This window comes from Sylvia atricapilla, chromosome 26 (genome assembly GCF_009819655.1).
Source record: "Sylvia atricapilla isolate bSylAtr1 chromosome 26, bSylAtr1.pri, whole genome shotgun sequence".
Classification (NCBI taxonomy): domain Eukaryota; kingdom Metazoa; phylum Chordata; class Aves; order Passeriformes; family Sylviidae; genus Sylvia; species Sylvia atricapilla.
The window spans coordinates 4,526,719-4,554,331 of record NC_089165.1 but is presented as its reverse complement, the minus strand read 5'-3'; the positions used below and the strand labels follow the sequence as shown (position 1 = coordinate 4,554,331).

The window sequence follows — 27,613 nt, the reverse complement described above, 5'->3', positions numbered from 1 at the left end:
TTTTGGGGAATTTCTTCTTTAATAGGATAAAAGAAAAACATACAAACACCTCCCAAGCTTCTGTCATGGAATGATTCTCACACTGTAAGGAGCACAACTCAAAAAAAAGAAAAAAAGAAAAAAAAAGAAAAGAAAAAAGAAAAAGAAGACAAAGGAAAGAGTTTTCCTGGGGAGAAATGCTGCTGGGAGCAGGCAGCCCTCGCCGCAGCAGGACGGGGGCAGCTCCAAGGGAAGGAACACAAACAGCAACAGAACACTTGCCAAGCCAGGGGGGCACACTGGAACTCAAAGCCATGCTGATCCTGAACTAGAAAGCAACTGTGATGGCAAAGATGGGGAAGGAAGATGACAGCAGTGACCCAAAGTGGCCGTGTCTTCCCTCAGCCCTCCCTGGCGCCGTGGCAGGATGCCAACATCCGCCCCAGGGCCTGCAAGAGCCAAGGGCAGAACATCCCAGCCGTGAACACTTCTTCCCCCACCTTCCCCAGCTTACAGAGATAGTGTTTCTTTACAAAAGAAGAACCCAGAACATTCCAGGACATCTGCTCTTGCTCTCCCTCTCCCCGCTGTAACATCAGTCACGATTCGTCGGGGGGTGAGGGGGGAGGATTTAATTTATTTTCTGTTTTAAAGCCATAATCTAGAAAAATGTTTTGAGGAAACTTTCATTTTCCTATTTTTGCTTGCTTTTTTTTTTTTAATAATGCTCATTCATAGAAAACTTCACAAAGGTGGCGTCTATGTACAGAAAACACGATTCCAAAGGCTGCTTCAGTAGTCAATGTAATAGCACCTTGAAAGACAAAAGTTTGACAGGTTTGAAAAAGTCATTTTGTTAAATTTTAACCCTATCCTCATAAAAAAGAACCAGTCACAAAGCTCCATCTGTAGAAACTCTTCCAAAGTCTCCGTGTGAAAAGCTGAAGGGTTTCCAAGCTCCCCAGCTCTTGGTCAGCAACTCCTGGCAAGGTCGAGGTAGCAGCCAGACAGGGATTTCCTGCAGTCCAAACCAAGAGGAGATGAAAGAAATTCACAGCAGGCTATTGCACAGGGCTGGTCTTCCATTCCACAGTTTCCTATTTATTTTTCCACCAACTCAAAAAGGGTTAATTGAATATTCTGAATGAATCCTGGTTAAAACATGTTGCTCTGAGTCCCAGGCTGGTACTGTGTCTGCAGCAGGCTCTCCATAAAGGCCAAGTAATCTGGGGTCTGTCCATATTCTTCAGGATTTCTGGGGTTCCCCAGCCGGGGACGCTTGGCTGCTCTCACTTCATCCCCCGAAAACACATCTTCCTGAGGGGCCCCAGTGCTGAGGGACTGCAGGAGACACAAAACAACCATGAGGGCCACAGCAGGAAAACAGGCAGGAGCCACAGCTCCCCTGGGCTGGGAACAATCTGGGCATTCTCCAGCCCCATCACCTGCTAAAAGGAAACAGCCTTAAAGGGTAAAGCAAACACCCAGCAGGTCTGGAAGCAAAACAAAGGCATGAAATAAATCCCTCATCTCTTCTAGGCTCAGTAATTCCACTGTATGCACTTAAAGACAGCCTGATCTTGTAGATTAGGAGATTTATAGGTAAGAGCCACACTCTAAATCTCCAGTTTGGTGAGAAAAGGGGGTTTGGTCCCAGGGTGATAATCAGTTCTCCAGAAAGCCCTGAGCTGCAGCCCAGCTCACCTCACACTTGGACAGGATGACTCCACAGAACTGAATTCATATGGTGGAAAATGATCTGAACATAATCTTTTAACCAGAGAAAATAAAACTCTGAGCTGAACACGTGCGAGGGAAAATCTTTTTTGTGCCTCTCGAGCATTCATGGCCAGGATTTCTTCCACTCTGTGTATTTTGGGAATGACAAGCACTTTTACAGCCACAGGAACTGGAGGCTGCATTCACCTAATGTCTAAAAAATACATGAGGAGAATGTGAGGGGGTTCTGCAAGCTGCAGCTGGTTTATTGTTTGCTATTTTGGTACCCACCAGGCGAGACTTGACTCTCTTGGGAAGCTCTTCCTCCAAGGTATAAATATCCCCACGCTTCACCATGAGCTGAGAGCCATCTTCAAACTCCACCTGCAGGGAGGCAGAAGATGAAGTCAGAGGCAGCCTCTGCACAGCCCATCCCCAGCCTGTGCCACCCCTGGCCCCCAGGAGCCATCAGGGGCCAGCTCCCCTGATGTCTGCAGGGCAATGAGCACTCCCCAGCTCTGGTCAGGATGCTGAGCCCAAAAAGTGCTGCTTTCAGGGCTGCTCAGGCACCTCTGCCTCATCCAAGTGGATTCATTCAGTGCTCCACGGATCCCAAAATATCTGTACTCCAGCTGGCCCAGCACCTCACATTGCTACTGATTTTTGATTCATATCCTGAAAAAAGCAGCTTTTCACTTATAATAAAAGCAGCCCTGTATTCAGGCCAGTATGGTAATAAGAATTCCTTTCATCTTAAACAAAGCGTTTTCACAGGTCACACGGAAACAACTCCAGCTACTAAAGTACATTTGTATTTCAACCAGCAGAAATAGTCAGCCAGGTACAAAAAACTCCTCCCATGAAACCCTTTTTGCTAAGCACTGATTATATCATGAATTATGCATCAGATGTTCCAGGGATGTTTATTCATGGAAACGTGCACAGCAAAATGTTAAAACTATTAAAAGTTTTTAAGGGATTCTTATTTCCTTTGCCCAAGACTTTAATACACTTTTCTGTATAAGGCAGAAGGACCCAGAGCACAGTCTAATGGAGGTGTCGAGTTCAGGCTGGACAAACTCAGAGGGAATAACTCCTGTGTGCTCCCAAAGCCCCCTCCTGCTCTGCCCAGCCCCAGCAGCCCAGCCTGGAGCAGGATCAGCTCCCAGGGCCGGGCTGCCCCTGCCACACTCACCTGGTAGAGCTGACTGATCTGGGCTGCAATGAACTTGGCCTTGTAGACAATCCCATCCGTCCACTGCAGTTGCACCAGCTCCCCCTCAGGAGGGGGCCCCAGCTGGAGGCAGTCCCTGCTCTGGGGACAGAGAGAGAGGGGTCAGAGACACAGCTCCAGCAGGAGCCAGGGGTGTGCTAAACCCACAGAACGCTGCGGTGAGCAATGAGACACATTTCTGCACTTGTGATTAATTGTGGGCATCTCAAACAGAACCAGCCTGAGAGACCAGCAATCAACTCTGGCAGCTCCTTCTGCTGACAGCCCCCAGCTCGTGGACATTTCTCATTACGAATCCCACCACATCACATCTCCTCGATCTCAAAAACAAGCAGGGCAACTCAGTGAATCAGTGGCACAATCAGGAAGGCAATGCATGAGCTGACAAATCAGCCTCTTCTAGACATTCCCTCTATTAAGTGAATTCCCTGTTTTGAACCAGAAGTGCTCACGGACAATCTGCTTCCCCCATGAATCACACTTGTCAGTTGAAAAATAAGATTATTCAACCACAAAACAAATAGGATGAAACTCAGAACAAACACTGCTTTCTGTGAAGTCATCTGCATTCAGCAAGATCACATCTTTGTAAAGCAACCAAAAACTAAATGAGATAATGTCAGCAACAAGATCTGTCACGAAGAGCAGGATGAGATTTCCTAGGCAAGCAGCAACTTAAAAATTAAAATGAAAAAGCGAAGTTTTGCTTTGCTGTTCCAGCCCAAGGCACAGAGGAGCTTGTGCTGTGTGTGACACAGGAGTGTCCCTGAGCTGCCTTACAATGATGCTCTCGGGGTAAACGTTGTCACTGTAGGAGCCATCATCAAAGTTCACTTCGTAGAAGGTCTGGGTGCTGGTGCCGATGACCCTGCAGCGATAGTAGAGCCCGTTCCTGTTCTTGGTGATCACTGCCTGCCCCAGGGCCACCTCCCTCCGGAATGGCACCTGTGGGGGACACAGCAGCATCAGTGCCAGCCACGGCTGCAAGGGCTATGCCCAAAGTTCCACGGAACCATGGAATGGTTTGGGTGGGAAGGACCTTAACGCCCACCCAGTGCCATGGCAGGGACACCTTTCCCTGTCCCCAGCTGCTCCAAGCCCAGTGTCCAACCTGGCCTTGGGATCCAGGGGCAGCCACAGCTGCTCTGAGCACCCTGTGCCAGTGTTTGCCCCCTTCACAGCCAGGAATTCCTTCCCAAGAGCCCATCCAAACCAGCCCTTTGCAGACTAAAGCCATCCCCAACAATACTTCTGCATTAAAAGCACAAAACGTTTCAAGCCAACACAGGCGGGGAGAAGCTACTCTAAAAACCCCCAGAAACAGCCCAACCAAACCCCAAATCCCCCAATCCAAAGGCCAAAGCCTACGCTGTGGTTTGCTGCTCTGTGCTTGAAGCAGGTGATGGACACGACGTAGGGCCAGTCGTCGGGCTCCATGGGCACGCCGGCCGCGTGGGCACACGTCACGTGGAAGGACGTGGAGCAGTGCTCAAAGGAGCACTGGACACAGGCCCCCGACACCTTCTTCATCCTCTTCCTGCAGTACACACACCTCTGCAAGGGAAAACAGCCAGAGCTCAGATCCCTGCACGGAGCAGAGCCTGGGGCCCTGCAGAGAGCCCCCGGGATGGGCGCAGCACAGAGCCCGTGGCTGCAGTGCCCCAGCCCAAGGGATGCTCTGTGCCAGGCCAGGGCAGGCTGTGTGCACCCACTCAGGATCTCTGCAAGCCAAGAAACTCCAGGGATCATCATTCCCTCCCTCAGCACTCCTGTGGCCATGCCAGGCACAGACAGGCTGGGCTCCAGGTGGGACTGGGCTCACTGGGACCAGGCAAGCACCCACCAGTGGCCCCAGAGAACTGCCCCCTCACCCTCCTCACATACAGCAGTGCACCTACACTTCATCAACTCCAGCAGCAGCTGGATCCTCACAGGTGCACTGCTGGAAAACAACATTTCCATTTTTCTGAAGGAACAGAACACAGTAACTGGGTGGCAATTTGCTCGATTATATTTAATGGGACATTGTATTGATTAGATCTCATGGAATATAAAATCGTATAATGGAACAAAAATAATGTGTGTTTGTTTTAGATGCATAAGCAGATCAACCATAAATATTTTATTGGCATCCATGTCAGATGAGCCACTGTGGATAATTCAGTCAGTTTTGCAAACAAAAGAAATAAAAACATTGTACAAAACACCAGAATTATGGGGGAGAAAAAGTCAGAAATCTTGGAGACATTTTCACACTCATTTTCTGCAAAGCAGATCCAGTTATTAGGTAAATCAATGTGAGACGTGTGACTGCTTTAAAAAGAAATTTCATTTTCTCAAAGTTAAAAATCCTGAGCCTGATGGCACTGACAGAGAGCAGGAGCTGGAGTGGGAATAGGATAAATTTCCTCACTCCCTATAACAGAACCAAGTCTTGTTTCCAGCCCTCAGAAATACAGAAAAAGAGATTTTGGGAATCCCAGTCTAAAGAATGGATGCTTGCAAAATGTTTCCAGGGATCCATTTGGAACCACCACTCAGTTTTTAACATTTCCAGGAACCTGTCACTGATCAGCAAATCCCAGAATGGTTTGGGCTGGAAGGACCTTAAAGCTCCTCCCAACCATCCAAGCTGGCCTTGGACACTTCCAGGGGTGGGGCAGCTCCTCTGCCTTATCTGAGGCTGGGACAAGGCAAACCAGGGCAAAATTAACATCACACACACCAGAGAAATGTGCCTTTTCTGGTGAAAATGAACAAAAGGTGTCCCTGACCACGGCAGGAGTGGAACTCCAAAACCTTCAAGGTGCCATCCAACCCAAACCATTCTGGGATTCCTTCTCCAGGAACACTTCTCTTCCTTGAAAGCAGAAGACGCCAAAGAAAAGGAGATTTATTCTTTGTTATTCCTGATCAACACTCCCCTCCTTGCCCGGCTCTGGCCCACAGTTATATGAAATAAGTCCCATTCCTCCTTATGAATTAACTGAAGGCAGTTTGTTTACACCAAAGATTAATTTGGCCTTTTTACACAAACGAACAAAAGCCAGGAAATTCAAAGCCAGAGCCCGAGTGCTGCCAGAACGTGGGTTTAGCCTTTAATAAGCTGAGCCTTTATCGCTCTGCAAACCATGTTCCAGAGGCAGATAAGCAGCAGGGAAGCGCCCAGCAGGACTGAGGGGAGTCAATAGCACAGAGCCCATCATTAACCTGTCGATATCCCCTGGTCCCAGCAGCAGGGACAGCTGGGGACACTCAGGGGGCTCGGGGACCATCGACCCAGGGCAGGGCTGTGCCAAGGCAGGATTAGCACACACCCAGGGCCCTCACAGCCTCCCTGTGACAGGACAAGAGCTGCACCACAGGGAGATCCAGAGCAAATATGATCAAAAGATAAATGTGAGTGGCAGTGAGCCTGAAGTGTAAGGAGTGAGGGAAGAAGGGACAATTCCTGGCTGTGAGGGTGGGAAAGCCCTGGCACAGGGTGCCCAGAGCAGCTGGGGCTGCCCCTGGATCCCTGGCAGTGCCCAAGGCCAGGCTGGAGCAGCCTGGGGCAGTGGAAGGTGCCCCTGCCCATGGCAGAGGTGGCACGGGATGGGTTTAAAGCCCCTTCCAACCCAAACCAGTCTGGGATTGTATGAAAAAGCAGATCTGGAAGTGTGGGAGCTGGGATGGACAAAAACACCAGTGCCAAGGGCTGCAGGAAAGCTGCACATGGAGATTTAAAGGCATTTTCTGTGGGAGGGAAAAGAGTGCAAAGCACAGGAGAGAAATCTTCGGAATAAATGCACACCAGAGTCAGGTCACAGCTGAGAGTAAGAAATGGGCTGTCTGCTGCATGATGAACACTGCAATTCATTTACTCCACTGAGGAATGACAGCTAATTATTCCAAATTTCCACGTCATAAATAATTTACGTGCACAGGCCTGTAATGTGCCATCAATCTGGGAGCAGGAAACTGCAGTCCTGAAAATGGTGCCATACCCACAAATGGGCTGAAAAGTCTGTGCTTGCACAGGGAGATCTGCTCCATGCTTAGAGAACAGGATATACCTTTCCCCAGATCTCTGACACCCCTTGGTACCTCAGCCCTCATCACAGGAACTTAAAACAAGTCAAACATATAAAAACTCAAATAATAACCAAGGATAACGCCTACCCCCTCTCCACTACCCTCATCCTTTTACATCAACTGTCCTCACTTCACATCATTCCTTCTCTCCTTTTCCATCTTTTCCAGCCACAAAAGCCCTCTTCCCAATTTCTTCAAGTACTGCACCAAGCCCACCATTGCCAAAGGCAGCAGCTCCAACACCGTCACCTTTCAGTCCCCCTCAGTTTCTCCCCCTAACTGCAGCTGCTCACCTCCAAGGCACAGACACCCCCAACTCCTGCACTGACTCCCACAGGCTGCAGGAATTACCTGCAGATTCCCATGAAGAATCCTAAAAACTACCCCCCTGGCTCATGAGCCTCTCGACAATATTATCCAATTTCCACTCCCATTGTACCTCACACCCCACACCACTGCCCACTCTGTATTCTGCCATCCACATTAATTGTTTAATCCTTACCTAATTGGTAACTCTAAAACCTTTCCAGTGAAGGGCTTAAGCCAGGCTTTGACATTTGAGCTACAAGCCAGGCTGTGGCTCTCAGCAGCACAAGGAACATGTGCCTGTAAATTCCAACACTGGCCTGTGTAAGTCCAGGCACTTTGTGCAAAAATTCTCCACATTCCCTGAGACAGGAAGAAAACGAGGTGCAAATGGAATACAACAGAAGAAACCAAATAAAATTTCTTTCCAGAGCTCCAGGAGCGTTGGGACAACGCTCCCAGGGTGGGATTGTTGAGGGGTCTGTGCAGGGCCAGGAGTTGGACTGATGGACTTTGAGGACCCTCCCAACTCAGGGTATTCTGGGATTCTGTGAAACTTTGCAGTTTTAATTGAGGAATGAAGGGGAAATGGGTGCAGTGGGTCCATGCAGAGGCTCTGCTTTGGAGCAGAGCAAAGCAGCACAGTCAGACTCACAGACACTGCCCTGGCTCTGCAGGACTGCCACGCAGCCCAGGAAGGGTTAAAGAATTAAGTCATGTTTCCTTGTGAGGCTCCATTAAGCAATACAAGTGAGTGCTGTGTAAAAGGATTTTAAGTTCAGCGTTACAAGTGCTGGTAATGAAGAGGATGCACGTTGGAAGTGTCAGCTGATCCATAAAGAGCCACCGCGGCAAGATTTATCACCCTGGCACTGTGCTGCCCCATCACTCCTGCTGAATAATGAATGCTTTTTACATTCACATTTGTGTACAAAACCCATTTGCACAACAGAGAAATAACTCTGCAAGCAGGGATAGGTTCCTCCTAATCTCTCACCCGGGCTCACTGCACTAAGTAGCAGCTCTGTTAACGAATCCATCAGTGCTAACCCATCTATCACTGCTCCAGCACCTTCCCCATCCCACACTGTGTCACCCAGCTGACTTCTGTACCAAAAAAAGCAGCAAAAGCACAATTTATTTTGCAATAACACACTATAGTGATGGAGCATTAACTAACATTAAGATAAATTGCTCTGAGCTAATGAATCGTCCATTACTAATCCCTCGGATGAGGCCACACAGCTAAATAACAACCTGGAGCTGGGCTTGTGCTAAAATCCTTGCAGTCTTGCCTTGCAGTCGGGGTCACAGAAAAGTTTATTCATTTCTACAAGAGATTTCTAGATAGAAAAAGAAAAATGTTGCAAGGAAAGATGAATTAGAGATGAACAAGTCAGCCCCTCTCTAGTCACCACGTCCCTTTGCACTCCTGCTGTGAAGTACTAGGAGTAAACTTGGAGTAAACGGAGCTTTCAGGCAGTTTACACCTGGCTGCAGGTGGGAGTCAGTCCCAGGCTCTGCCCAGGGTACAGCACATCCCAGAGAGCCAAGGCACCTCTGGAAATCAGAGCTGGTTGGTGTCAAAGCACTGACAGGGCTCAGCAGACAAAAGGATTCAGCTTTTGTTTGGAAATGAGAGCGAGAACACCCCCAGTCTCATCTGCTTTATGAACCCACACAACGTTTTTCTGTCTGGCCACAGCTTTTGTCCCTGGCTCTTGTTCCCAAACGCTGTCCCCAGTAGCAGACACCCACCAGTTTCCACCTCTGCTCGGGGATGTTGCTGATGTCCACGGGATGACGCTCTATGACATTGAGGAAACGCGCCTCGGGGACTGCAATAGCACAGATGACGTGGACCCACCTGGGGAGCAAAGTGGAGACACAAATCAGGGCTGCCATTATCTGGATGAAATGCTCAGGAGGGCAGTTAACATTTCCCTGCTCCCTCAGCACCGAGGCACATTTCCAGGGGTTGGCAGCCTTGGCAACGTTCCCAACCGACTGCTAATCAGGGTGGCACAAAGTAAATGCCTCTGGAACAACAGAGACCAACCTTCTCTTACACTGATTTTGCACAGTGCTAAACGTTCTCTGAGAAGACTTTTCTCTGAGAAACACCCACATTGAGCAGTTCAGAAGCTCTGCTGTCCAGCAGCCTGGTGCAGTGCAGCACAGCACTTGGGCTCATCCTGCCAAGCCAGCGAGGAGCAGTTCCCCCCAGAACCCCAGAAGCTGCTGCTACACTGAGCATTAAGACCAAATTCACACGACAAGGAGATTAGGTGCAGGGTGGAGGGAAACCACGCTCAAAGCCAGCACTCACCGGCCATCAGTGGTCATCTGGAGAGCTCCTCCCCTGAGATTGCACAGGCAGCATTCCTGCGGGAACACACCTCGGTCAGAACGGCGCCCAGAGGCTCTGCCAGCTGTGCAGCACACCCAGAGGGTGACTACACCCGGCTGGGATGTCACAGGACACCCGAACGGCCCCAGTGCAGTGTGTGGGGCAGCTGGGTGAGCCCAGGGTGGGCAGAGGGGGCAGAGGGGTCAGTCCTTACCGCCGCCCAGGCGCCGGCCGCGCACCGCGAGCACCACCAGCTCTCGTCCACCAGCTCCGGGCGGATCCCGTAACAGCCTGCAACACACACAGCACACGGCTCAGGGGGCTCCACAGCACCTGGCCCCCGGCTCTTCAGCCCAGAAACAACTCGGAGAGCATCTCAGGAACTGTACTGAACAGGCTCTGACAAATTCAGAACCGGCATCAGAAAACAAACCAACCAAAACCCCCACGCAGGGAACCCTCACATTTGGTTTTCACTTCTCTAAGAACTACAACGGCAAGACTTTGTTTCTTTGGGCAGGAACTGGGCTCCAAGGTGATGCCAGCACTGCTGGAGTGCACTCACACATCTAAACAGGGAAGGGCACTGAATTTTGGCAAGGTTGAAGCAGTTACTTTTGCTGTGTGGTGTTATGAGGACAAGCCCAATAATACTGTAAGGAAATAAAATACCTGCATTCCACACGGTTAACAGTATTTAATTTATGGTTCTAGGAAGTGTTTAAAACATCCCATTTTACAGAGCATCAACTGCTGTAACATTCAAGTACCAAGTCCTCCTACAACAACACCAAAATAGTTAAGTGGTATTCTGCCCATTATAAGACAGGGAAATAAGAACAAAAAAGTCCTTAAAGTTCTATAAAAGGCACTGAGGTTTGTCACTGAAAACAATGGGGAGAAGACACAGATTCGGTTTTGGAAAAAGCTTGATTTCCAAAGCTTGGAAAGTGAGTGGAAAATTGAAGATAAACATCTCAACTAACATACAGCTCATTCCATCCAGCCTCTATCCTCCCTACCAAAATCCCATCCAGCTTTCACCTGTCCTAACAAACTGAACAGAAAATTTCAGCTGGGAACAACAATCTCAAATTACTGAATTGAACTTAAAAGAAGACATTCAGAAAGCACTGGGATTACCACCACAGCCTGATTTATAAATATCATCCACTTAACCAGATAAACAGCATGTCAAAGAAAGTCAATACTATGGATCTGCAGCTGCTCTCCACATCTGAGGTCTCTTTTCATCATATGGCAAAGCAGGGAAGCAAATTCCAGCCAGGCCTAGAACAGGGACAGGGGTGTTCAGTCCAAACCTGAGCTGAGGGAGAGCCAGACCCTGAGCACAGCCTCAGGCTGCACCAGGGGAGATTTACACTGAAAATTAGGGAAAATTTCTCCATGGAAAGGGCTGTAAGGCATTGGAACAGCCTGCCCAGGGCAGAGTGGAATCACCATCTCTGGAAGTGTTCAAAAATCCCTGGATGTGGCACCTGGGGACATGGCTAGTGGTGGGCAGGGTGCTGGTGCTGGGTGACCTTAAAGGTCTTTTCCAACCCCAGGGACTGTGAGGGCACAACAGTCCCACTTACTGAACCCCAGGTTGTCCTACAAGGATAATCCAGACTGACCAAGAAAACTATGCTCTTTTTATGGATTTTTTCAGTGCTTCAAAAGCCCAGAAACCTTCCCCAAACCTTCCCCACTCTGTAGGGCCTGGCTGCTGGAACCCAGCACAATTTGAGAGGGCACTTCCCAAGAACACACAGGCTGCCAGCTGCTTTTTCAGTCAGCCAAAATACACCTCACCACTGCAATCCTGCAATAAAAGCAAATGGATTCTCTGCAGCAAAGTCAAAGGGATGTCACAGACACAAGGAAACAACCAGGCACTGGAGCCTCCATCAGATCTAACAGCTGTCCTGTCCTATCCTCAAAGGGAGAGTACAGCCAAAATATAAAACTTGAGTTTCCTTAAAAAAAAGATTCATCTGAGCCTGCAGATTAACATCATCTTGCCCACAGCCCTGAATTCAAACAGAATTCAGCCACAGAACCATTCTGCTGGGCTGGACTACTGCAGCCCTAAGGATGGACAGGATGCAGCAGCCCTGACCTGTGAAGGCAGGATGAAATCCTCCTCCTCACACCCACCCTGCAGCCCACTGATCAGCCAGAAATGTCCATACTCAGGGATTCAGCAGAAACAAAAGTTGCCTTCCAGTTCCCCAGCCCTGCTGAGCTGCACCGGGACCTGCAGGCTCTAAAATTGGAACAACAAAAGTAATTCCAGCTGATGCAAGTCAAATAAGATTCCCCATCTGTCAAGATCAAACAGCTGAACAGTAATTCGTCACAAATGTTAACTGGATGCTGTTCAATCTCCACTGAAGGTACTCTCCACCAGGATTAATCAGATCTTCTTTTAGACGTAACTCTCAGGGAAGCAAACAGACATATGTTCCCTTTTGTAATCAAGTGCCATTACTACAAACACTATCACAGACACTAATAAAATATATCTCAAACTACTCCATAATCTCTGCTGCATGCAGGAACAATATAGCCTCCCCCAGCAGAACAATATTGGAACGAAATATGGGAGAGAAAGGAGTGCAATAAAGCCTTTGAGTTCTGCTTTATTACAAAAAATGAAAGGTATCAAAAGAAAGAATCTTTTCTGTGAGACAGAGAAGAATCAGCCAACAAAATAAGCAGTAAAAAGAATATTGGTGTGTATTTTTAAGATCAGTGACTGCCAAGATGGACTTGAATACACAGATATGCTCTGAGACAAAGGTGATGGTCGGGGATGGGAGCTGGATGAGCTCCAAGGTCCTTCCAACCCAAACCTTTCAGGGATTCCTGATGCCCTTGCACCAACAGAGAGAAAAATGGGAGTGACAGGATACAGACCTGCCAGGGAGGAGCTCAAATACAGCAACACACAAACTCCTGAGTGTCCCAGGACCCCGGGGCTGTGGGGAAGGTGAAGCACTCACTAGCATGAACCTGCAGGCAGCATTTGGCACAGGATATCAAGGGACTGGTTCCATCCTCTCCAATGTAGGAATTTGAAGGAAGGGGCTCGGTGTTTTCTCCACTTGAGGTAAAGCACATCTCTGGGATCAGGGGCTTGGTCTTCTGCCCACACCTGGACAGGTGCAGGAAGGAGGAGGGCTCCCCTGAGGGGGCAGGGGCAGCTTCCTTCTCCACCTGTGAGGACTGGAGACAAAACCCTGTCACTGGAACTGCCCCTTCACTGCCCCCTGCCCTTTCACTGCCCACCCTGAGCACTCCCCTTGCAAAAAAACCACCCAACCCCTGGCCCCAGGCAGCCAAAACTCAGCCTCAAACCCCGACTCCCACCCCTGCCTCTCCCCCTCCTCCTCAGTCGACGCCTGAGATCTGTAATTTGTTGTGAAAGCTCAAAGAAGCATTGGAATAATGAGCAGCTTTTCCTCTTTTCCTTCTGTAAAAACCTAAATTCCTAAATTGCAGCTGAAAACACCAAGGAAAAATAAAAAGGAAAATATTGCTAAAAGCAAGATCTTCCCTCTCCCATCCCTTTGGCATCCTTCCCTACTTCTCCTGCAAGAAGTTCTCCTGAAGGACATTTCAAGGTGTCTGGTAGCAGACAGAGTTAAAAGCAATGGATAAAACCAGCTCAGCTGCACCCAGCTCTCCTCGCAACAGCCAGCAATCAGAACAGATATTTTATTTTCAGTCCGTGTAATAAATCAAGAGGTTTTATTGAAGGGGTTCTGCTTTCCTCAGGAAAAGCTTCCAACACAGCTACAAGTATCTAAGGCACCAATTCCTGGTGGGCACACAAAGCCAGATTTGGTTTTATGTGAGAACAAATCAATGCACAACTGCACAAATAACTAATTCATCTGATGAATTTTGCCTTTCTGCTCATAACATCTCCCAAAGCATATTGGTAGTTTCCAAAAAAAGATGATGGATGTGCTTACTCAGTAAATTTTTATTTTGTGGCTTGTTTGCATAAATTCAGCAACTCGGGCCCGTGTGGAAACAGGAGCCTGGTGTGACTTTTCTCTGCATGGAACAGTGTTTGCAAAGCTCTTTCAGTGTGATTTCAAAATGAACACTGAGCGAGCCAGGGAAGCCAGGAAAGATAACAAAAAAGGCTCCAACCACTGCCAAATCCAAACACTTTTCTTTGGTGTGCTAATTTGTATGGGTTTGTCTCTATCAGGAATGTCTGCATCCTAATTCATCCATGGGAGCAGTGTCAGAGGTTCAGATGGGACAGCAGGGGAAATCTCCTCATGGCAGGTGTGGGCAGGCATTGTGCCCAGAGAACTGCTGGGGTCACTGTCCCCAAAACCACAGCCACGGCCTGGGGACAGGCTTTGGGGTGAACACAGTGGGGGACTGACAGCTGGACTTGATCCTAGTGGGATTTTCCAGCCTCAAAGATTCCCTGACCCTGTGAGGAGGAATTACCTGGTTGTAGGGGTAGAAGAGGGTGCAGACAGCACAGTATGGCTCACTCAGGGCAGCAGCTGCATTGAACTTCCTTTCAGCTGGGAAATTAAATGCTTTGTTCTTCCACTGGAAGGAAAGTAAAGATTTCAAAGCCTCTGGATCACTCATATCTTCCTCTCCAGAAAATGGAAACGTTTCTAGAATGAAAAGGAAAAAAAATCCCAAAATGGGCAGTCAGTAAAGGCAAAAGAGCTTGTGGTTAGAAGAGGCAAAAGGAGCAAGGCTGAGTTAAACAGCTCAGGTCTCAACAACACAAGAAGTGCAATAAATAAAAACATTCAACTCCTCCACGTTCTCTCACAGGCCTGTGCCCCAAATACTTCCTTAAATGGACAGAATCTCCCCTCTGGGGACAGGACACACAGGACAGGGACAGCAGTGACCTGAAGGAACTGGCCAGGAGGAAGGACAGAAAGGAGATTTACTGCCTTTGTAACTCTTTCACCCTTTCCAGCTGTGAAACCTCCACCACCCTTTAACGAAGATTTAATTTGAACTTTGGTAAGTTCAAAACACAGGACAGCAGTGCAAGGAGCTGCTCCTTTCCTGTCTGCAGCAGGAGCTCTGGGAGCTGTGGATGCAGCTGGTGCTGCTGTGGCCAGGCCAGCTCGACCCCCAGGCTGACCCAAACCCCCAGGTGCATCCCAGAGCTGTCCTGCACACCCTGACCTGATCAGGGCTCTGCACAGCCATTCCTACACCTGCATTCCCCAGCATCCCTCCCTCTGCCAGAGCTCTGCCAGGGGCTGCTCCTGCTAATTGGTTTGCTAATTCTTTATTTTATAAACCTTTCAAAGGTCCTTGGCATTTCATGATTAAACCACTGCAGGATCCATTTGTGGCAGTCTGGGGGTCCAAGTTTCTTACCCTTCCTTACGAAGGAGTTTTGAGTCACTGTAAGTGTTAAAGAAATTTTCCACTCAAGGCTGAGTGTAAATCACTCCCTGCATCACCAATCTGCAAAGTTTCCAAAAGAACAGGGAACTCAGAAACATCTTGGAAGAACATTATCCCCAGAGCTCAGCACATTAAACCAAATTGTTCACTGCTTCACTGTTAATTACTGGAAATAAGCAGTTTATGTTCTGCTCTACAAGTCTAAGTCTCCTCTCTAGTTCTCCCTCCCTTTGAAGATTTTCTGACTCTTGGGTTACCTGAAAGGATAAAAGGAACTTGGAGTAAAACCTTAATGGCTGAGTTTACATCTCAGGTTCTAAATGTCGCCCATAACACATTCATCAGACAATGTGGAAATTTTATTGTGTTTAATGAATCCCTTTTCTGAGGGGATGGGTGCTGGCTGTGTGGCTCTGTCACATTTCATATGAGGGTTACTTCCCAAGTGTCTTATCTTGTTTATTTTTGAGATGAAGCAAAACCCACATTTCTCCAAATTTCAATCGAGGCACATCAGGTGACAGGCCAGGATTTATGATACCAGAGACATCAGTGAAAGCAGCAGCCTAATCCAGAGTGACAGAGGGAGAGAAGAAAGGGAATGACTGTCGTGTGCTATCACCTTCGCTGCTCCAGGACGGATCCAGGGGGACACACAGCATTCAGGATGGCTCCCACACTGCAAACAATTTGTCTGGGCTGAGGCTCTGTGTGACATGTGCATTCCCTTCATTTGCATGCTCACTGTTCTCCTGCAGATCATCCTTGCACATCGTTCCCTGAGACAGCCCGGGGTGCACAGAGCTGCCTCTGCTCCCTGGTGGGGAGGGAAGAATCTGTTTGATCAGATTTTGCCCAGCAGAGCTGTAAATCAGTCCCCAAGAAATGCCAGCTTCCACAAGAGCTGCTCCTGCTGCACCAGCCAGGTCCCCAAACACCATCCAACAAGTCAAAGCAGGGAGAAGAATCTGCCTAATGAGGATCCTCCAGCACAGAGCTGGCTCCAAGGTCTCACCAAAACAAGATAACAAATCTCAGCTGCCTCTGCACACTTCAGTCCCTGTTACACACTTGGAAGGCATCAAATGCATCCTCCTCAGTGAGAAAGGAGCTCGGTGTGCTCAGGAGAAGCCCTTCCTGCAGGAGGCTGCTCTAAAACCAACGGATGCATTCCTGGAGGAGAGTGACTGGGAAAGGTGCTGTCCTTTGGAGTGAGGAGTGGTGAGCAGGAGCTGCCAGCTACACCCATGTGCCCAGCCCAGCACACAAAAACTCCTTCCTGGGGGCTTGTCCAGACACTGAGTAATGTGGGGAAGGCCCCAAAGTGGGAAATCATACCACAAACAGAGGAGAGGTAAGAATCTTTTCTTTCCCCTTAGTCCAGACTGTTGGGGCATTCACAGGGACCAGAATGTGGGAAAAGAAGGAATCACTGATAGACAGTTCAACACCAAAAAACATTTTAATTCTCATTTCTGCATCTGCCAAGGAAAGTTGGACCCCAGCACTGACGTGAATTAAGAGCCAAGCAAAAGCTTAGAACTGACTTTTCTCACACACAAGAGCAGACCTAACCCCACTGCAGTATCCAAGACAAAGCTTTGCCTTTCAGGTATTACTTTCTGCACACTCTTTTTTCCCTTTGCCCAAAATGCTGCCTCATCCTGTAGCCAGCAAAATATTTCTCCTGAGTGAAAGAAGGGTGGGAGGTGAGAAGCGACACCTCCCACGGAGGAACTTTGTTTCCAGCTGGGTTACGGCAAGGGGAACATGCTGCATTTCCTACCAGCTACGTGTAACACACAGTTTCAGGCCACCCAGTTTTGTCAAAGCTCCAGCAATTCCCTGGGTCAGGCAGGACACCAGGCAGGACACTCACACAGGACAGCACACGTCCCTGGGCTGCTCACTCACCCTCGTCACTGGAGGTCTCCTGTTTGACCACGGACAGCGGGGAGCGCGTCGGGGGCTTCCCCAGAGGGTGCCGCCGGCTCTTCTTGATCTCCATCTTCACCTTGGAGAAGGCAGAAGCAGCCTGGAAGGAAGCACAACAAGCTGGATGGGCAGCCCCCAAGGAGGGAACAGGACAAGAGGCAGAGCCCCTGTCACAGAGAGTTCTTGGATTCACACAGCAATCTTTTCTCTGCCTTTTGGCTGAACCACTGAAGCCCTCCGAGCCAACTCCTGGAGCAGACAAAAGCCAACACTAACTCTTAAGAAGTTGGGTAAACTACAGAGTTTTCTTCAAGTCAGGACAGCCTCAGAGCACCTGCAAGCTGCCAATCCCATCAGCTCGTGAAAAGTCTGCTCAATCACTTACACAGCCGGGAACCCCATGGAAATTGTGAATCGTGGAATCCCAGACTGGTTTGGGGTGGAAGGACCCAAAAGACAATCCAGTCAGACCCTGTCCCAGGCCAGGCTGCCCCCCCTCTAACCTCTAACTCTCTAACCTGGCTGTGCTCCCACCCAGGCTGGCCCTGGGGCTGGTTTGGGCTGGAAGGGACGTGAACAATGAACCAGTCAGAGCCTGCCCCAGGCCAGGCTGCCACCTCTAACCCGGCTGTGCTTTCACCCCAGGCTGGAACACCAGCCTTGGGGCTGGTTTGGGCTGGAAGGGACCTGAACGATGAACCAGTCATCCCCAGGCCAGGCTGCATCCTCTAATCCTCTAAAGCAGCCTGTGCTCCCACCCAGGGCTGGCCTCAGGGTTGATTTGGGCTGGAAGGGACCTGAATGATGAACCAGTCATCCCCCAGGCCAGGCTTCACCCTCTAACCCTGTAACCAGGCTGTGCTCCCACCCAGGCTGGCCCTGGGGCTGGTTTGGGCTGGAAGAGACCTGAACGATGAAGCAGTCATCCCCAGGCCAGGCTGCACCCTCTAATCCTCTAAAGCAGCCTGTGCTCCCACCCAGGGCTGGCCCTGGGGATGATTTGGGCTAGAAGGGACATGAACAATGAAGCAGCCATCCCCAGGCCAGGCTGCACCCTGTAACCTAGCTGTGCCCCCACACGCGCCGGGCCGCGCCGCTCTCACCTCAGCGCTGAGCTCGGCCTCGGCGCCATCCTGCTCCTTGGCGGGGCCCTGGGGCCAGCCCAGCCCTCTCTGCGTGGCGAACTGCTCGAAGGCCTGCTGGCAGGACATGTGCTCCTTGTCGAACACCACCTTCTTGCTGCGGGGCACCACGTACAGCATGGGGATGATGGGCCGCGGCCTGAACTCGTCCTCCTCGGCCGGCGCCTCCGAGGGCGGCACCACGTTGAGGGGCGCGGGCGGGCGGCCCTGCCCCACGGCCGGGGGCACCGCGGGCACCTCGGGGGGCTGCTGGGCCACGGCGGCCTGCGACGGGAACGGCTGCCTCTTCTTCCTCTCGCCCTTGGCCTTCGGCGGCCGCGCCTTGGCCCGGCACTCCCCTGCTGGAGACACGGCCACGGTGAGGGACGGCTCCCGGGACGCTGTGTGCCGTGCTTCCCCAGGGCTGGAAAACCCCGCATCCCTCGTGGAATTACTGTGAGCCACTGGGCACACAGCATCCCTCCTTTATCCTCATGGAATTATTGCATTCCACTGGGCACACAGCATCCCTCTGCTTCCTCGGGGCCTGGGGCTGGGCTGGAAAACCCCTCATGGAATCCCTCATGGAATTACTGTGATCCACTGGGCACACACCTCCCTGCTTCCCATAGCCCAGTGCTGGGCTGGAAAACCTCACACCCCTCATGGAATTATTGCATTCCAACAGGCACACAGCATCCCTCTCCATCCTCATGGAATTACTGCGATCCACTGGGCACAAACCTCTCTGCTTCCCATAGCCCAGTACTAGGCTGGAAAACCTCACATTCCTCATGGAATTACTGCGATCCACTGGGCACAAACCTCTCTGCTTCCCTGGGGCCCGGGGCTGGGCTGGAAAACCCTGCTTCCCTCATGGAATTACTGTGATCCAGTAAGCACACACCTCCCTGCTTCCCATAGCCCAGTACTAGGCTGGAAAACCTCACATTCCTCATGGAATTACTGCATTCCACTGGGCACCCAGCATCCCTCTCCTTTCCCAGTGCTGGGCTGGGATCTCCCATCATGGAATCACTGTGTTCCAACAGGAATACAGCACCTCTCTCCTTCCCCAGGGCTCAGTGCTGGGCTGGCACATCCCATGATGGAATTTCTGAGAGCTTCACACGCTCAGCTGTGCCTCAGCACTGACCTAGAGAAGCTGCTTCCAAAAGAAAATACTTGTGTCATTTCTATGGAGTGCTCAATTCCTGACTGGAGCACAAAGGCTGCTAAAAAAGTTTCCTGGAGGGAAAATATCTAAATCCCTAAGAAACTGGCCAGTGTGCCAAAAACCTGTAATATGTCACATTAGCACTGACTCTGTGTTTCAAGTATTTTGTCCTCCAAAGACAAGGGCACAAAACCATCCACTGGGGTGCAGGAATGAAATATTTTTGTCCCGCTAATAAAATAAATATTTTAAACAGTATTTTTTATCTTTATGCCTTCCTTTTCCAGCCTCTGTTTTTCTGTATATTCATAATGGGTTTATTAGCACAGAAATACACTTGTACATGTGTATTTCCGTACTATCCATGAATAAATCTGTATATAAATAAAGACATACATCAGGAGGTGTGCTCAGATTTTTTTTTGCTGATAAGGAGGTGCAGTCAAAAGAGTTTGGAGAGCCCCATTCTGTCTCAGCAGTTTGCTGCTCCCTGTGTTTGCAAGCACAGCTCTTATCTGGGAATTACTGTGTCAATGCACCCAACAGCCCCAGGAAATGAAGAACTGAACAAAGATACCTGAATCATTATTACCCAAAGATTTCTGCTATCAAGCTTTTTTTAAAAATGCTTTTAAAGCATAAATCAGGTGCAGCAGAGAGCTCAGCTGGATCCTGAGATATCCTTTACTCACATCCATGTCCTTGCTTCTCCCAGCTCACTGTCACTCAGTTTATCTGCACAGCCCTCGTGGATGTGACAACACTTCTCAGATAAACATCTCACTATTGTCACCAGAGGCAGCACTGGCCTGGAGAAGCCTTCCCCATCTCTCTTCCCTGTGAAGGGATCCACGTCTTACAGCAGTGATTACAATTCCTGCTCTCCACTGAGGGGGAATCTCCAGGCTGGGATAGTCAGGGACAGCCTGTTCACCCCAGTGAACAACTTCCACCAACCCCGAGCCCTCCACTTCAGGCCACACCAAACCTGACCACGAACGGAAAATCAGAATAACCATCACATAACAGAGGTTTCTGCATGAAGAAGGGTGAATAATCCCACAACAGGATAAAGTGCCAAAATCCCTGCTGGAATCCCCCACGGATCACCTTCACCCCAGCATTTCCTAGAAGTCTGATCACTTTATTTACACTAACTTATAAAAATGGGAACAAGTCCAGCTCAAATAATTATAGTTGTACTCGTGTAGGCAGTCCCTCAGATAAACTGGTTTGTTCTGTCACAGAGAAAGGAATATTGAATTTCCTTAGAGAAACAAACATATTGAATGAAAGGCAAATTGGATTTCTCCCCAGTTGCACAAAACCAGATCATATTTACTCTCTATACACTCCAAGAATTCTCTCCCCAACAGCACCACAAATGCCATTCACCAGCTTTATTGACTTCTAAAGGGTAATTTGACAGCAGCTGGCACAGAGAACTGTGCTTGAAAGTTTCTGCATTAAGTGAGTTTGCAAGTGAATCTATGGAATCAGAAGCCAGGAAAAAGGGAGGCAAGATTCCAAGAGCCTGTCTGGCGACCCTGAACACTTCCAGGAGGGAAAAGGATCTGGAGGCACAGATGCACAGGGAGGTTCAGAGAGGAATGTCCTCCCTGTCCTCCCACTGCAGGAGCAGCAGGTGTGGCTGGGACACAGGGAACAATGGGACAGTGCTGTGCTGCCTACCCAGGGACCATCTGAACCTTCAGCAGAGCTCAGGAAACTGAGAGCAGCTCAGGGAGCTGGAGAAGGGCTCCGGAGGAGAAAAGGAGGCTCCTGGTGGCTCTGCACAACTCCCTGGCAGGAGGGGACAGCTCTGGTTGGGCTCTGGGAACAGGGGACAGGGATAGGAGGGGACAGCCTCAGATTGCACCAGGGAGGCTGAGGGTGGACACCAGCAGGAATTCCTCCCTGGAAAGGCTTTGGAAGGGGCTGCCAGGAGGTCTGAGCCCCAGCCCTGCAGGAGGCACTCAGCTTTGCAGCTCCCTCTGCACAGCCCCACAGGGAAGAGCAGGAGGGTTCTGCTGCTGCTCAGCACGCCCAGGCAAGGGCAAAGCTCAACACTCTCCTTCCTAAGGGCCCAAGACAACCTGCTAAGAATTCTAAATATATTAATAGCAACATCATAAATTATAAATATAAAGCTGAGTCATAAAAACCAGAAGTAAACACCGTAAGGGATCTGGGTCAGAAATCCTGAAAACCTCGAGTTATAAATACTCAGCTTGTCCAAAGAACCAACACAGAGCACAAGACCCACTTTGGAACCATGACTACTTTGAAATCTCACTCTTTCTCCTTCTCAAGGTCATCTCTCCTGGTGTAAGAGAAAATGAAGTCAAATTAAAACCAGGGAAATAAAGAGAGGAAGTGCAGGAGGTGGGGGAGCAGAATTGCCACGAGCAGGGCCATCCAAACAGATGCTGTTTTCTTCTTCAAGATGAAACCCTAAGACACTGGTGAGAGGCAATGCAGACAGCAGGGGTGGAAGACAAGAGAAGTCATTGGGATTTAATTGCTGTATTGCAGTAGGAAAGCTGAATGTTTGTGAGCAGCCACACCAAGCTGGAGCTTGCTCCAGTGGCACTTCTGCAATGGTGCTGAAAATAAGCTTTTCCCTCCTGAGCCAACAGCTACAGAGCTCGTGAGAAGTAGTGGAAGTGTATGATTTGGAAGCCATTCAGCTAGAACAGAGTTTTTATTATTCCTTGGCCATTCTAATGATCTCAGATCTGTCCTTGTCACTTATCTCTCGTCTCCGAAGAAAAATCAGCATTTTCGGGCCATTTATTACAAGCATCAAGTGTTAAACTTGTACAAGAGCTAAGAGCAGACAATTTAACACACTGCTGATGCTCTCAAGCTTAGGGCAATAGAAATTAAGTGTCTGCACTGTGCAACAATGGTTCTCCAACTCCTTATTTCCAGTAAAAAGAGAAAATACACCGTCTAGCTGGCAGACTATGAACAAAGCCCTCAACTCTCTTCCCAGAGCTTCCACAGATTTCCTTTAAGATCATTATCGAGCTTCTCTAAACAGTTTGCAGCATCAGTTTCTCCAAATGCTAAACAAATAATGGATGTATACAATGGATGTAAAATAATTCCCTGTAAGCAGCGCTGGAGAAGCCTCAGAGGGAGTGTCACAGACACACAAACCACTTAACCACACATCAGGGGGAAAAAAAGCAGTTTTTTCCCAGCAAGAACTCCAGCCCTTTCTACACAGCCAAGAAAAGGGTGGCACAGAAAGAGCCCCCTGCACAAAGGGTGTGCCCAGGCCTGGGGGCTGGATGTGCAGAAGGAATCCCAAAGGACTGGGAGTTGTCACTGGGGTTTTATTTTCAGCAAAGGTTTTCTATTTCGTGCAGAGGAAGCTGAAAAGCCTCCCTGCTCCAGCTGAACTTGAAGAAACCCAAGTGGGACTCATGCAGCAGCTGTGGATCCCACCCAAACTGAGACTCTCTGGATTCAGTCTCTGAGAAATGGGAACAAAGGGAGGGAAAGAGAAAAGATGAATTGCACAAGGCGGTGCACAAATTGTTCTTTTTCAGAGCAGGACACAAAAATACATTTATTTGTTTCTCTACGAAATAATTTAAAATATTCCTCACGTAATATATATTTTTACACTCCTGTAATAGTTTGGGCCTACAGAATTTTCCAGCCCTGCCAAAAAAAGCTATTTGGATCGAATCCTTAAAGAGAGGGAAAAAATCAATTGCTGCTGTGAATGATGACATATTTCAGTGAGCAGAGATTTAATATTGGGGGAAACTCTGCTGATATTTCAACAGAAATAAACAGCAGCAGACAAGTTATTCACAGAGGTGTTTTAGAGCTCACCCCAGCCCCTCACTGGTCTGGCCTCACCTTCTCCCTCCATCCCTTTGCTTCTCTCCTCTTCCTCCAGGTCCGGGCCCCTTTTGAGCTCCTCTTTTACTTTCACATCTTCCAAGGCAGTTTCAATAGCCATGACATCCCCGAGAGACTTCTGATCCTCTGTTTTGTGTCTTCTGGGTTGACTCCTTTTTCTGTGAGACCTGAAAGTACAGAAGTGTGATTTGACATAAAAGAGCAGCCTTCAAAATAGAAAACCATCACTGACTTAAAAAGCTGAATACAAAACAAAAGGATCTTCTTTGGAGAGAAAACACAAGGTAGCTAAAATAGCTACAGGGCAGAAGAGATATCTGAAAGGGAACAGATGAACCCTGCATAACACAACATTTAAGATCCATTCACAGCAGCCATTAATTGTCTGGGTTTCCTGAAGAGCTTTTCCCTACCATTACTAATGTAAGCTCACAAGCTGCAGTTAAAGTGATTTTAATTGTGTTTTCAATCTATTTCGCTTGTATTTCAAAATATAGATGAAAACTTGTTTAAATCTCTCTTTCATCCTCTGCCTCCATTCCATTATTTCTTTCCATTCTGTCCGTGCCTCCCTTTGGCAAACTGCTGGAAGTCTGCAAAACATCATCTTCCAGCTCTGAGACATTACCCAGCACTGCCAGCTCCCAAAAACACACTATAATGAATGCCCAGAGCAAAATCAATAGGCAGTCTATGATTTTTCAGCAGTAAATTCAGAAGGTCCAAGGCCTTGAAGAAATTTAACTAAAAAATATGCATATTAATAAGAACAGACAAATACTAACGAGGCAATAGCAATGCTGTTCATTCTTTAAAGTCAATGCCACCAAGGCAAAGATTACAGGAGTCACAATGCAAAGAGAAGTGGAAATTCAGAAGTCAGGACATGATTTTTGGGTTGGGAACTGCAGGAAGCCAAGTACCCTCACAGACACTCCCCACTGCTCAACCGGGAAAGGGAGGGAAAATGGGAAGAACAAGAGCCAGAAACTTTTAAGTCAAGACAAATGCAGTTTAAGAGGTGAAGGAAAGAATAAAAAAAGAAAGAAAGAAGCCCAGGAAATCCACTCACCACCTCCCCAGGCACAGCAATGCCCAGCCAGTCCCCAAAAATGCCCCCTCAGAAGCCAAACCCCTCCTTCCTGCTCTCTCCCAGTTTTTATTGCTCCCCATAACATTTTATGGCACAGGATTTCCCCTTGGCCACTCAGGGCCAGCTGAGTCCCCTCCCCAGGGTCCCACTGGACAGTGGGATGAGATAAAGCCTTGACACTGTGCAAGCACAGCCACAGCTTCAGAGCCTTGTGAGCCCTGGTGCAGCCCCAAACCCCAGTGACTCCACCCCAGCACAGGGCTGGACAGAGTCTGTAGAACTGCTCCTTGAATCTCAGGTTTAAATCTTCAAGCTCTCCTTTCCCAAAAGGACTGACTCAGAAACTTGTGATTTTTACCCCATTTTTAGCATGTAGGCACTTCTTCTTTGGGAGAAAGCAGCATTTTCCTTATGGCCTCACATCCATCGTGTGACAAAGACTAAACCACACTTCACTCAGCAGTCCCAAAGTCTAAAAAAGCTAAAAAGCAGCTCCCTATCCTCAGAACCCAGAAAACTCAGCTGCTAATTAAATTTGGGGCACAACAGAGTTAAGAACCCTTAATCAGCCTTTAAACTGAAAAAGAAGGGAGAGAGAAAAAAACTTCAACCCGAGCTGAATGATGAATAGAAAAGCAAGTTGAACCATATGCACAGGGACCTCTAATTGCCAGACTCTGAGCAGACGGGGCCCTCCAAGAAGAGCTGGTGCCTTCACACCTGCAGGACAGTCCTTAGCAGGAACAGGGCTGAGCCCAGAAGGACCAGCTCTGCTCCTCACCCACATTCCAAGCACACAGCACCTTCCCTGGGAGGGGAACGTGGGCTGGCAGGTGGAGATAAAGCTGTAAGGCTTTGCCACTGCAGCTGGAACGTTCTGCAGCTGAAGGAGGAGCAGAGTCAAGTGTTACAAGCTGGTTTTAGCAAAGTGTGTTTTATTCCTGTGGTGTGGAAATACCAGGCAAAAACGACAGCACGGAGCGTTGTACTCACAGGAGAGAAAAAAAGATGTGTTTTTGCAGGGCTCTTCTCACTCTGGGGTTGTGGGGGAGAGAGGCAGAAAGCTCAGCATTTCAGGAAAGTGCTTCCACAACCACAGGCTGAAGGCTGAGCACTTGCAGAAGTGAAGCTGTTCTGTGTCTGACAATCCACACAGCAGAGATGGGCTGCTGGGGACTGGACTAACACAGTCTCCTGCTGAAGCCATAAAGTAAACCGAGCTGGGTTTTCTAAGGTAACCAAGTCTGACTGACCTCAGAGAAGAAATAACACCTCTCTGCAGAGTTTAAAAGCTCCATTTTTCCAAGAGAGCTGACAAAAAAGCAGCGTTTCTACTCTTTGAAGAACAGACCACAAAGTGACTTAAATTAAGTAGCTACAACTGTGAAGGTTTGGGCAGGGGTGAATCCCATCCCTCCATCCTGCTGAGAAAAGTCAGGCTTCAAGTAAAACCATGTCTTGGAAAGACAAAAGCACAAGAGAAAGTACTGCTAAGGAGTATTGAACAGCCTCAAAACTGCTTCAGGATAATGCTGAAATAATCCAGGAAACACTGAACAGATAAGCAAAAAAAGTACCTGGATCATTTGCAATAGGCTCAGGCTGAGAGAGAGGATTCTCTGCTGGGTAATAGGCTCAGGGAGGGAAAATAATCCTTGGTGTTCATACAGTTCCTTACACTGTGCAAACATCAGCTCCATCAGGAGCCCTGAGCAGTCACAGAAATGCTGCAGCACTTTGATCAATGCCCAGCTCCCTTTCCCCACCACATCCTGCCAGCCCAGGACAGCGACTCAGTGAAAACCAAAGAGCCAGGGGAGGTCCTCCAGTGATGGAGAGATCACAGAAATCCAAACCAAGATGAGGCCCAAAGATTTCCTGGGGGCTTTCACAAAAAACTCAGGAGGAAAAGAGTCCCAGAGTTGCTATTTTAAGAAACTTGCCAGGAAAAGGAATGAAGTGATTGAGGTTGCTGAGGGAAGTCACATACCGGTGTTTGTTGTCCTCTTCCTCATCTCCTATCCTATAAAGCAAGATTCCAACAGGAAAAGGTTAGCATGCCAAATTTTCGATTCAAGCATGCTGCAACACACAAAAATCACAGACTTGTAGAAAATTAATACAAAGATCAAAGGAAGCACAGAAAGGCATGCATAAAATCCCCTTTGCAACCGATGGGCTTTTTATAACTCCTGCTTTCTGATCAGTGAAGCTCTAAACGCTCACTGTAGATTTTTTGGTCTTCCAGGATAAGAGATGAGATGTGAGGGGGCACAAAGTGTCCCACTTTGAAAAGCACGTGCTTTTACAGCAAGGGAAGGGAACAGGAGCGTGAGGGACACATCACCCCAGACAAACGGCAGGAGAACTGTAGGAAAGGAGCAAAGGAAGGGTTTGACCTCCCTGCAGGGAAGAACTGGAGCAGCCACAGCCAGGGCTCAGAGACAAACCCTCTCTGCCCTTACCTGCGGAGCAGTTTGGCCTTGAGCTCAGCCTTGGTCTCGTTCCAGGCGTCCAGCTCGGGGCTGCTCAGGGCCGTGGGCTTCATGTGGTCCAGCACAGCAGTGTCCTTGCCCTGCTTCCAGAGCTCGTAGCGCTCGGGCTGCAGCACCCTCACAAACACGTCCATGGAGATCTTCACCATGTCCTTGCGGCATGTGCACTGCGAGAGAGCCACAGTGTCACACCTGGCACTGCCCACAGGGCCCCAGCTCAGCCTGCTCCTGGAAAAGCAGCTGCACCCCAACACTCCCCAAGGGTACAGAAAACTCTGGTCCCAAGGGTTTTGTTCTCCCTCTAAGCCCCACAACAAGCCAAAGCTCCCTGGGCCTGGCACTGCCCGAGTCCTGGGCTGCAGGATTAGACACAGTTCCTCTGGCTGCACCAGCCCAGGTCAGAGTCTGCCCCCAAGCCCACGTTCCCTCCATCAGCCAAACCTCTGGCAGAGTTTTCCAGGCTGAAAAGATACTATTGGTACCACTTCATAACTGAGAAAAGCCTTCCAGGAAGCAAAGCCTGACCCAGAGCACAGGGCAGTTAAACTTCACACTGACACATCCTGACCTGGCACAACAATCCTGCACAAAGGGGAAGAAATAAAAACCCTGCAGTAAGTACAACCTGCATCCAGACCATTAAGTGGGAGAAAACGTGCTTTATTCATTTCAGCTGGCATGTGCTCACTAAACTCACCCGGAGTTACACCCTGCCACTGCACAGAGAGGACCCAGGGGCTTTTCCCTGGATGTCTCCCTGGGCAGGGCTGGAGCAGCCCAGGCTGAGCCCTGGGGATGCTGCTGGGCTGGGGCTCAGCACTGTGGCCTCC

At 49.1% G+C, this 27,613-nt stretch overlaps 1 protein-coding gene across 1 annotated transcript in view; it reads right to left on the bottom strand.

Moving 5' to 3' along the window:
- The window catches only part of KDM4B (lysine demethylase 4B), a 70,242-nt gene continuing 42,629 nt past the window's right edge, over positions 1 to 27,613 (bottom strand). Inside the window, exons 9-23 of the mRNA XM_066336408.1 lie at positions 26,754 to 26,950; positions 26,279 to 26,311; positions 23,193 to 23,362; positions 18,119 to 18,495; positions 16,995 to 17,115; positions 14,142 to 14,320; positions 12,671 to 12,893; positions 9,877 to 9,953; positions 9,642 to 9,697; positions 9,071 to 9,179; positions 4,301 to 4,486; positions 3,713 to 3,877; positions 2,894 to 3,013; positions 1,990 to 2,082; positions 1 to 1,320 (exon numbers count right to left, since the gene is read on the bottom strand). Of these exons, the coding sequence (XP_066192505.1) occupies positions 1,135 to 1,320; positions 1,990 to 2,082; positions 2,894 to 3,013; positions 3,713 to 3,877; positions 4,301 to 4,486; positions 9,071 to 9,179; positions 9,642 to 9,697; positions 9,877 to 9,953; positions 12,671 to 12,893; positions 14,142 to 14,320; positions 16,995 to 17,115; positions 18,119 to 18,495; positions 23,193 to 23,362; positions 26,279 to 26,311; positions 26,754 to 26,950 (2,292 nt within the window). The 3' untranslated portion in view covers positions 1 to 1,134. The remainder of the gene's footprint in view (positions 1,321 to 1,989; positions 2,083 to 2,893; positions 3,014 to 3,712; positions 3,878 to 4,300; positions 4,487 to 9,070; positions 9,180 to 9,641; positions 9,698 to 9,876; positions 9,954 to 12,670; positions 12,894 to 14,141; positions 14,321 to 16,994; positions 17,116 to 18,118; positions 18,496 to 23,192; positions 23,363 to 26,278; positions 26,312 to 26,753; positions 26,951 to 27,613) is intronic.